The 12,027-nt window shown below is 41.4% G+C and overlaps 1 protein-coding gene across 1 annotated transcript in view; it reads right to left on the bottom strand.

Annotated features, from left to right (window-relative positions):
* Positions 1-1,099: 1,099 nt before the first annotated feature.
* The window catches only part of LOC115310141 (dimethylaniline monooxygenase [N-oxide-forming] 2-like), a 115,356-nt gene continuing 104,428 nt past the window's right edge, over positions 1,100-12,027 (bottom strand). The window contains exon 4 of the mRNA XM_042286317.1: positions 1,100-1,108. Within this exon, the coding sequence (XP_042142251.1) occupies positions 1,100-1,108 (9 nt within the window). The remainder of the gene's footprint in view (positions 1,109-12,027) is intronic.

Raw genomic sequence — 12,027 nt, 5'->3', positions numbered from 1 at the left:
AATGGCATACAACGGTTTTTCGATGGTCCGATTTCCGTCCGATTCTGGGTCTCTATTTTCGCATCATGTGTTCCAGCCTTCATTTACACTTAAAACTATGGTAGAAATAAATGTATTGCCCCTCTGTGCCGATCTCCTACTATTTCTAGTAGAGCCGAACGGTTAGATTATCATATTTACAAGGTGCAGGGATGAGCAAAATACATGCAAATATGTATCGAAATACAAATACAAAATACTTCGTCAAAAATGTATTTAATTACAAATCTAATTACATTTCCAAAAAAGCATTTAAGTACAAGATACAAATACAACCAAATGTATTTGGTCTCCTCCAAATACTTTTCCAAATACATTCCTCACAATTCGCGTCAGCGACTTTAGGGCACCTGCAACGGGTTTCTGGGTATCTCATTTTACTTTTGCATGACACACTCGGGAGTTAGTATGGGAAGTAATAGAAATATAATCACAAAAAAAATGTAATCAGCTTGGACGTAATAGGCGAAAAAAGTACGGAGCTTCAAGCTGCTTTTTTGTCAATTACATTTTGGTATAGACCAACAAAGAACCAAGACGACCAAGATGCGCAGCACTAGCTAGAGAATGTGTTATTGTCGCAACTCGCACCAGTTACAAAAATCTGGGCGACCCGCGTATTTAGAATGTTCCAGGCAAAAATATGGATGGAAATCAGGCTGGAAAGAATCCAACTTGTCACAGGCACTTATTTAGCCAGTCTGCCTGTGAACGTCTATTTCGTCACTATTCTTGCCCTGGACATGCACTGTAATCACAAAGTCACTAAACGCTTGTGCTTGATTGAGAGACACTGCATTCGGTGCAGGACGTAGTGTTCTCCCTGCTCTGGACACGTCTTAGGATGAGCAAAATGAGTCGTGAGAATAAATACAAAATTGTATTTAATTACAATTGTATTTGAAATACCCACGTTTTAGTATCTAAATACACACGTCAAACACGTTAACCAATTCGTAATTAAATAGAAATGCAAAATACACAAAGCATTTGAAATACGTATTTCAAATACTTGTATTTGAAATATTGCCCATTTCTGACAAGGTGGAGTATACATGCTTCATTCTATCTGCAATTTGCAAACTCCGTTCAATTTCAAACTACTTAGAACATCTAGAACGAATTACGTTACGTACAGCTTCATTTTCAGAGCAGTAAAAATAGATTTTACCAAAATATAACTTTGTTTGTTATTTAATAAGGAAATTGAAAACTGGACTTCGCTTCTGGACAATATTTGAGTTGCGAACTGTATGGTTTCTTGTTTGAGGTCATTAACATTTCATATGCGTAATAACGTCATGATGCAACGGGCATGAGCCTCTTTCTTGCGAGGAGAACTCTTTATAAGTATTTATCGCCAAGGTACATAACTCATAAAGCCATAGAGGTTGACATGCAGCGAAACGAACAGGTTGTGCTTTTAATTATTACTAAGAGTCGGCTTGAACTTTGACACGTGCGGTATAGAAAACGTTTTTGGCCAATCTGCAACATCCTTACGTACACGTCGCGACACTGTTAGCGCGAACAAGACATCGGCGCCTTTTCGCATTTTATTAGAAAAGAGTATTAGTGGGCACACAATTTCACCCTTACGTTGGGGCCCTCAACGAGCTCTTTCCATAACAATGATATCTTTGATGACAACCTTTCGGTTCTAAGAAGAAAAAAAAAAACTGTCGATCGCTTGTTCGCGCTAACAGTGTCCCGCTCTGTACATCCGTCCCCCTTTTACGAACTAAGACCTCTGGTGTTGCTCTTGTGATTAGCAAATTCTTATCGGTCTCTCTGTGCGTGAAGCAAATCCTGTTCTAATTTTAGAATGTTGGCCCCGCTTATTTATTGCGAAAAGGCTTTTAAAATTAGTTAGACACGAGCGAAAATATAAGACGCTAAAGGACACCGGTGCTGAAAGTTTGAATTGGCAATGTGTAAGCCCCAACTGTTTCAACTTCCCTGTAGAGGCAAATCCATCTCATTGCCTTTAGTGACGGCATGCAAGGACGATCGAGAAACACAAAACGAATAATAATGAAAAGAATGAACGAGAAAGAATAAAAAACGAACGAGAAGAGAAAGGACCATGAAAAGCAGGAGGGGGGAAATGAAAGGAAGGTGAAGGAGCGAAGCAAACGAAGCCAGTCAGAAGAATACCTCCAGGCTAACTTCTCTGCTTTCTTACTTTTATTTCTCTAATAAAAAGTGGAAGGGGAGGAGGAGGAAGAGTAAAAGGAGAATAAGAGGCCGAAGTAGGAAAGGAGGAAGTTGAGTGATACCGTATTTGTTTTAATTCACATCTTGATTCGCTTTACGTGCCATGGAGCTTTAAGTCAGACGAGCAAAACTCTAAATATAATAACAGTACTTTTTTTTTTCTATTTTGCTTTCTTGTCTGCGTAGGTATACATGCCAGTTAAACGCACGTTCAAGATCGAATAGCTCGAGGAAGTTGAGGGCGTCCAACAAAATGGCCCCCTGGCTCGGCAAGGGCGTCGTGTGCACTGTGGTGCCTCGGTAGCTCGTTGAAATGGCTGGCAAGACCGTCGGCTCGGAGGACTCGAGGTGTTTCCGCAGGTCATCCAAGGTCATGAGCCCTCCGACCGCCGCCACCGCCTCCACGATGTTTTGGGCCACGCGACCCGTCTAGAGGGCGCTGGGGCCTTCGTCCGCTATCCTCTGGGAGCGGAGACGGCCACAACTACACAGCGTGTCCTCGAGCGCTATTTGGACGCAAAAAAGTTCGAAATGAACCAACAAGCAGAGTACAGTCAAACTTTCCACAAAGATGTCTTATAGATTCTGCACTTGCCAATTTCCAATTCCCTATAAGACAAAGATGTCTCATAGATTATGCACTTTACAATTTGGTGAGTGGGTTTTTTTAAAAGAAAAAAAAACAACAACAAATAGTCAAGAAAATAAAAATACTGTTCTGAACTCCAAAACTTGGAGCTATAGATGGCGGGGCGGTAGTTCTAAGATAGCGGAAGAGACGGGGATATATATATTTTTTTTTTCTGATTTCTCATGCGCCTGCTTGCTGATGCATGTATAAGTGTGCAAAAACTCATTTATTTGACTACACATGCGAAGCGGTCAAGGCAGGAGCACAGTGACGGAGATGACGTGCGTGAAGAAAATGAGCAAGTTTTTTGTTTTTATTCTTAAACTTGCAGAGCGGATCAAAACGATTTATATTTTAAGCTGCTCCCATTTTTTGTTAAAACTACATGATGCATCAACATGCCTTCCAGAACCATGCGGTAAAACAACACTAAAGCCGACAGTCCCTGCCACCGTCTCTGCGCCGTCCCCGCTCCTCTAGTTCTTCGTTCGTTCACGAAAGCGCGAGCGGCGGGCTGGAGTTGGGAATACAACAGGGGGAACACACTTGGATCTGCTGGATCTGCTTTACTTTAGAGATGCTTTCAAGTGTTTGCACAATGAGCTGCTTTATGTGCGTAGCAACGCCAATCTACGCTTTTCTTCGGTTTTCCCCTCGTACATATATAGGTAAATACGAGCTTTTCTCTTGCATTTGTTCTGAGAAATCTATGCTTACAGAATATGAGCGTTATAAATGCACCTCTTAAAGGCGTTTTTGCGAAAAGTTTCATTGCGCTCAATGTTTTGGCTCATTTACACAAATATTGTTTTTTTACGTCCGAACACCGCTCGGAAGCACCCCGTGGCTTCATTATTCGCTGGGGATTGATTTGGGGGAAAAGTCTGATAGATCACCGAAAAATGAGAGGCAGGATGAATCTGGCCACCGCTAACAAAGTCTGGGGGAGGATACCTTGGAGGGATGTCTACATCATGTGTAAAGTGAACAGACGCCAATTGCTCGGATGTGTTTTTGCATTTGTATCTCCTGATTTCTGTCGTTCGCGGCTCCGCCAATAAATTATTAGGATTTTTGAACGGAAGTGTTTCGTTCGAAATTACATGTTGTTCTTCACTCTATAAAAACGCCCGTACGTCTACTTTTCTCCACAACACTTGGAGAGCCGATCACCGAAACTTATGAAGGCAGCTCAGTGAATGACGATGCCGAAACGTATGTTTAGACCAAAAAACGCAGCCTGAGTTGTGACGTTATTCAGTGCAAAACGTCACGCTTGCATTGCTTAATGTCACAACGCAGACTTCGTTTTTTTGTTTTTTTGTTTTTTTTTTACCATACGTTTTGGCATCGTCATTCGCTGAGGTGCCTCCGTAAGTTGCGGTGATGGGCTCTTCAAACGTTGTGCAGGAAAGCAGACGCACGGGCTTTTTAAGAGTGTTGTGGGGAGAAGAGTAATTCTTGAAAATCTACACCCACCCGCATCTCTCAAATCGATACCCACATTAGGTTCAAGAAAAACTGCTCTGATATCCAAGTGTCTTGTGATTATGTTTAACGACGTTTCCTCCTTATTCTTATTTTCATATGTTGTTGCTCTAGTTGCCGCGTTACATAAGCTTAATGAACAAAAAAAATGCATTCATACAAAACTTAGACTCAAAATGATCGGCATCTTGCTGATGATATCATGTAAATATCAAGAAAACAATCACCACAAAGTACTCAAAAAGTCAGAATAAAACAAAGTTTTGAATATGTGAGTAAAAACAGATAACGCAAAACCCTTAACAGCATGAAGAGCAAAAATATTCATACGCACATGTTATTTTTTATTTAAAATACAATGTGGCGTACATTTTATTGAAATTCGTTATCCCTGCCTATTAGCTTTCAGCATTATTTTTGAATAAAGTAAATAATTCTGTATAGTTTATATCGAGTGAACTATTATTCAGCTAAATATTTGATATTGTGAACTTTGCATTCCGTAATAAGTCCGGGGAATCCTTCGTGCACCATGACGCAACGCATACAACGAGGCTCCTGTTTAGCCGGCAGTAACATACAACTTTTTTTCTAAACATTGATATGTGAGGTTTTTATTAGACTGGCTATAAATGTGACATTAATAACTTCCTAACCAAATCTATAACTAAGCCTCTGAAATTTTTTGTGTAAAGCCAGTCATTTATTAAATAACCTTCGCGATAAATTGTAGCCTTTAATTGACGCCTCATTCTCATCACTCAGACTGCTCAACCACAATTGTTTTATTACAAAGCAGAAACAAACCAGAATAAGGCAATTTTTTTATTATCTCGCAGCGAAAACGTTTTAGAAATTTATGAGGAATTTATGTTTGGTGTCCCTCTGCTTTCGCATATGCCACGCTCTGTTACACTGTCTCAGTTATCCTGGCTGCACGGTCGCCCTGCATTTAGCACTTCTGGCCTAGACAGGAAAGGGAACAAGTTGCGACTATGTCCGCGGCTCCTTTTTTTTTCTTTTTTTTTGCTTTATGAGCTTTGGAAATGTCTTTTATGCTAAAATCGCAGGACTCGTAAGCGCGTGGCAAAAAGTGATTGTGGGTATCAAGGCAACTTTACAAAAAGGGTCGGCTGGAATTCGTTTTGTTAAGTAAAAAAGTAAGTGTTGTATGACTGTTATGAATCTGTTGACTCACTTCTAAATTTATGGGGAACACAGCACGAACTAAACGGGTGACAGATTTCTTTTTTTTTATTTTAATTTTATTATGTGGTGAGCGAGTTGGCTTCATCGCTTGAATGTTCAATATTTGTAAACACAGAATTACAAAGGTGAAAACCCTTTGAAAGGCGAATTTCACTGTAAGCCTGGGTGTAAACATTTTAAATGGTAACGGCAATATAGTACTCTGTGGTATTCTCCTGATCACTCGTTCAGAAGCCACAGGATATGCCATTACCTGGCGAACACTTCCTCCACATTAGAACACCATGGCTGGATACTACTGAGTTGGATACATTCCCATTTAATTATAATAAACGTATGGTACTATTTAAATGTTTACCTACAAGAAGAAAAAAAGTAGCGCCTCAAAGAGCGGAACAGAGAACAAGACGAGATGGAGAGCTAATCACAACTGTCGTCGTCTTGTTCTTTGTGTCTTTGAGGCGCTTATTTTTTTTCTCCCGTGCATCACGTTGCTGAATTATTCATTTTGCTGTAATGTTTAGCTAGCCTCACCTTTCCACTTCCGAAGTACTCCACGGTCTCAAACCAGGCTTTTACCGCCCCCGGTTTGTTTCGACTAAGGCTGGACAGTTGATCGATTAACCTTCCGATCAATCGATTAAGGCTTTAATCGCGATTAATTTTTTAACCGGTTAATCGTTTTTTTTAATTGGTACTCAAAAAGAAGTCAACTGGACGCACGCATGGCTTTATCCTGGACGACCTGCCCGAACTAGGGGTGACTCATGCCCTGTCCATGCCCCCCTCTTTAAGGAAAACGCTGCGTGCCGTGTATCCGGTCGTTCTGTCCCGAGCGGTTTTTCGTTTCCAGCCAAGTGTTATGAGCATGGATCAATTCTTGCGCTCGCGAAGCGTCACGTGTTCGAGGATATACATTACATTTCTGCCGAGGCCAGACGAACAAGCCGTACCCGCAATTGATCCCCGCGTGACCACGAAACTTCAGCTGTTGAGGATCTATTACACATCCTGCCCAGGCAAGACAAACAAGCAGAAAAACAAGCTGGGAGGCTAACAACGCCACGGTTACTTGTTCCAGTATTCGGCCCGTAAAGATGGCCGAGTTCACGAGTATGAAAGGCAATCTCGCTTGAAAGTTTGGGTTTAAAGTAAACTCCAGCGGTGAAATTTTTAACTCGAAGGAAGTACACTGCATCATCTGCAAAAAGCCGTTTTCGTACAATGGAAGGCCACCGCCCCCACAGCTGGACTACAAAAGCGCGCCCACTTCGAGCTACCTTTGGGGCACGACACTGCATCCGGAATGGAACGCTCATGCATATTCCTGCTCCAGGTTAGTAATTTCGAGTTTGCTGCTTGCTATCGTTGCAGTGACTACTGTCTGTTAGCGGTGTTGTGTCCCGACCACTGGCTTGGACCTTCCCGGCGCGTTCGTTTTTGGTGTAAAGGCTTGTTGCCCGCTGGACTGAGGGGTATTATGTTGCTTATGTGCGACGACGTGGAGGCCAATCCGGGGCCGGATGACCTGCCCGCTGTCTCCACTCTAAGCACTGACGTCATCTTGACAACGGTACTTGCCACAGTTCAAAGGATAGAGCAAGGTAAAATTAGTATGCTCTAAGTAATGAAAAAACTCAAAGAGAAGCAAAAGACGACGAACGATAGTATGCAGGAGCTGTACTCAAGGGTAGTGGCGCTGGAAACAAAAACTGGTAACGTATCTGACGTTCAAAACAAAGGGGCTCCAAATGAGTCCCTTTCTCTAGTCCATGAAAAGCTCAGTGATATTGTGACTCGATGTGACGAGGAAGAAAACAGACTAAGGCGATGCAATTTATTGTTCTTCGGTTTTTCTGATGACTCCAACGAAACGTGGAGCACATCTGAACAAAAAATCGTGAACTTTTGAGCGGAGAACCTCGGGATTACCATCGCAGCCGATAATATTGAACGAGCTCACCGCCTAGGAAAGTTTGCTACTGGAAAAACCGACCCATAATTGTCAAGTTTCTTCGTTTTAAAGATAAAGAGCAAATACTAACTTCTAGGTTTAAACTAAAAAAACACCTCCTTTGCAGTAAGAGAACACTATTCCCTCGATGTACAAATAGCAAGAGCTAGGCTACTCGTATTTGCAAAAGAAAAAAATATTCCTTTTAAGCTACGTTTCGATAAGCTTAAACTTGACAACAGAACGTACGAGTACAATCATGACACTAACTGCATCACGGAAGCAAGATAGCAACACAAGAGATTGGGCAGTCACGCCCGCGTCGTTTTTCCGTCCTCCGTGAACACGTGCAAAAAATATAAACCATCCCTTTCCTTATCGTTTACCAGCATTCGTAGCATTCTTTCTAAGCGCGATGAGCTGAGTGCATTTCTCGAAAATATCTGCTCGGATATAGTTGTGCTGACAGAAACGTGGCTAAAAGCTGATAACCTGAATAGCAAAATTTGCCCGGAGAGAAATGAGTTTCAAATATATCGTCAGAATCGCCTAAACAAACGAGGCGGTGGTGTCATTATAGCGATAAAAAATCATGTGCCCTCGTATGTTAATAACCTAAGTAGCAACCTAGAGATACTTTGGGTCGGCATATCTTTGTTTACCGCCAAATATGTTGTTGGTGTATGTTACAGGCCCCCAGATTATGATAAAATTTTCTTTACCGAGTTAAGAAGTGTTATTTCCGTTATCAAAAACAGGTTTCGAGATTCTATTGTGCTGCTATTCGGTGACTAATTTTTCAAATATTGACTGGACGACGCTTTCATCATCATGTCAGGACGAACAGGCAGTCGTTGATTTGTCTCGACTTTAAATTTGAGCAAGTAATTGACCAACCAACACGCATGAACAACATTCTTGATATTTTCTTTGTGACTCATCCTAGCGTGATAAACTCAATCAAGTACATAAATGGCCTAAGTGACCATAAACTAATACACATAACCATATATATGTGCTCACCGCAACACTCAACAACTTCAAAGATTATACTTCATTACAATAAAGCTGATTATTTTCAAATGAATAACTTACTTGATGTGTTTTTAAACAGCTTTTTTGTGGATTTCTGCAGCTGCATGGTAAATGAGAATTGGTTGCTATATAAAAACAAAATTATTGAATGTGTTGACAGTTATGTGTCACGCTTTAAAATACTTTCCGATAGCGACAAGCCTTGGTTTAACAAAACATTGAAAGCCTTGCGCAACAAGAAGAAACGGTCATTTCGAGCTGCCAGGCATGTCAACACAGAACATGCTTGGTCCAATTACGACACATGTGCTAAACTTTATGTTAATCGCCTACGAGAATTCAAAGGAAAATTTTATAACTGTGACCTACCATTCATTCTCAAACACAACCCTAAAAACGTCTGGAAGCTTATCGCGCCAAATGAACCACAAATAAAATATCCTTGACTAACCGGGAAGGTGACACCAACTCTGACGTTGAATCTCCTGTTATGAATAACCATTTTGCATCTATATTTACGCAGGAGGATACGTCAACAGTGCCCGTTATTAATGACGTTAGCTATCAATTCATGAGTCGTATTTCCGTATCACCTTTGGGAATTGAAAATATTTAGGGTTCGGATTTTTCGGTTTAAACCGATAAACACCGATAAAAGTACGCCGAATTCATTTTCGGAAATTCGGTTTTACACGAAAAAGGTCAGTTTTTAGATTCAGCATTTTCGATTAAAACCGATAAAAACCGATAAATGTACGTTGAATTCATTTTATAAAATTCAGTTTCAACCCGAAAAGGTCACTTTGACCTTCCAGTCGTACCGCAGGGCCGTGGCAAAAAGTTGAACGACAGTGTCTATCGAAACGTGTCCGAATGTATGGGGTACACAGGTGCGATCACGACGTTTTGGTTTAATGTGTGCATCATCGATCGAAACGTGAAGTCCGAAATGCGCCATGACTTCGCCATGTACGAGCGTGTAAGGAAGACTGACTGGATGCAAGCTCTGCATGTTGTGTTGTGCTTCAAAACGTCGCACCGTGTCTCTTTTGGCAGTCACAATTGGTTGATTGGTCGATTTTGGCTCAGGCAGCGCTTCATCTCCTGAGCCTGCTAGTGTCTGCAGTTTTAGCGTTGAGAGGGCATTCTCGAAGCTCAGGGTCATATTAACAGGAAAGAAAGAGTGCGCATCAACAAGGAGAACCTGAGAAAGTACATGTGTGTGTGTACTATATTAAGATCACGGGGGGTAATCCTGATATGCAGAAGGTGAAGTTCCATGATTTTGGGCGTAGAGGCTTCATATCTGACTTGTTTGCACTTGTGTTTTTTTGTTTTGTTTTTTTCTTGTTTCTTTTACAGTTGCACACATTTGCCAAATGAAGTGTCTATTTCTTTTTCAGTGTATCTCTGCCGTTATTCGTTGAGTAATCACACATATCAGAGCTACAAAGATAATCTGATACGGTGTTCGTTGGTGTTTACTTTATATTCACCGAAAAAAGCCGATAAACTTTTGTGGGCATAATTATACGCCGATAAAAACCAAAAATTGAATTTTAAAATAAACACCGAAAAAAGTACGCCGAATTTCGAAAAAATAAAAACCGAAAAATACGAACCCTAAAAATATTATAGATAATCTAAATATTACTACATCGGCTGGCACAGATAACGTTACATACCTGCCAAATCTCCCGTATTGCCCGGGAGACTCCCGAATTTTTGACCAATTTGTACGGTTGTACGATTGACTGGAAAATCTCCCGGAAAACTCAAATTGCTTAAACAAGGAGTCTCTGCTGTTGCAACAAACAGCTGCAAGGATAACGAGGCCGAACTGTATCTCGCTAGCATGAGCAGTGCAATATAAATGTAATGACGCTGCCTTGATGGAAATTTATTATCAATATTTATTTTTAAAAACCGCAACCCCCCCCCCCCCCCCCCCCCGGCTTAGAAACTCTCCCGGATTTGGTTTCTCCGCACTTGGCAGGTATGACGTTAACCCCCTCTGAGCTTCTTAAAAATACAAAACGCGTATCCAGTGAAATTTGCGGCCTACTATTTCAACACTCATTGTCCACCGGTATACTTCCCGACGACTGGAAGATAGGGGAGGTCGTTCCTGTTTTCAAAACCGGAGATCGCCACCTCGCAGAGAACTACCGCCCCATCTCTTTAACCAGTGTTGTGTGCAAAGTACTTGAACATATAATTCTTTTCACATTTTGCATCGTATCTTGAGTCTAACCATTTTTTTTATAAACATCAGTATGGTTTTCGCAAAGGCCTTTCCTGTGAAACACAACTGCTTGAATTCACCCATGACCTACATCTTAACATGAACTCTAACTCTCAAACCGATGCAATATTTCTAGACGTTTCTAAAGCATTCGACCGCGTTCCCCACTGTCGCCTTTTGTCTAAGCTTTCGCCACTTAATCTTGATGATTCTTTAACCCTCTCATGGATTCGCAACTTTCTGTCGTTTCGCTCTCAGTATACTGTCTGTGGTGATTTTCAGTCTGACATACCAACGTAACCTCTGGCGTTCCGCAAGTCAGCGTCTTGGGTCCTTTGTTTTTTCTTATCTACATAAACGACCTCCCAAATGCATTGTTTTCTAATGTGCGTTTGTTTGCGGATGACTCTGTCTTGTACAGAAAAATAAACACTCCAGATGACCACGTACTACTCCAGCATGATCTTGATCGCATTAACAACTGGTGCGAAGAATGGCTAATGACACTAAATAAATCCAAACGCCAAGTAATGAACTTCACTCGCAAACGATCTCTCTCACAGTTCCCATACACATTAGGCACTTCATCCTTTAGCGTATGTTCATCCTACAAGTATCTTGCTGTCCATTTTACATCTAACCTTTCATGGGTCACCCATTTTAGCTCTGTGACCGCTGACGCATCTAGAACGCTCGGTTATATTAAACGTAACTTAAAAGCGGCCCCTAACCATCCGCGCAAACTCGCTTACGAAACATATGTCCGTCCTAAACTCAAATATGCTGCCGCGATTTGGAGCCCTCATCAGAAATATCTAACCACGCACATCGAAAAAGTTCAGACTCGAGCCCAGCACGCTTTATAACATCTTCCTACTCATATAGCATGAGTGTCTCTCTCCCAAAAAATCAATGTTCCCTGCCATTGCTCGAAGTGCGTCGAACCATTTTTACTCTGTGCCTAATTCACAAGTTCTATTATAGCAATCGTTTTTCAAGCGTTACTTTCTTTAAACCCCCTAATAGATCATCTCATCGAACCACTAACAGTAAAAGTTTTCAACACGTCACTGGGTCAACCAACGCGTTTATTAACTCAGTTGTACCACGTGGCATCCGCGCATGGAACGACCTTCCCGAATCCATAGTCACCATTGCCGAGACCACACTGTTCCGTGCTAAACTTGAATCTTATTTTCTAAGCACTGC

Source organism: Ixodes scapularis, unplaced genomic scaffold, assembly GCF_016920785.2.
Source record: "Ixodes scapularis isolate PalLabHiFi unplaced genomic scaffold, ASM1692078v2 PGA_scaffold7__128_contigs__length_106722199, whole genome shotgun sequence".
Taxonomy (NCBI): Eukaryota; Metazoa; Arthropoda; class Arachnida; order Ixodida; family Ixodidae; genus Ixodes; species Ixodes scapularis.
The sequence above is the reverse complement of the archived record's forward strand: the minus strand, read 5'-3'. Positions and strand labels throughout refer to the sequence as shown.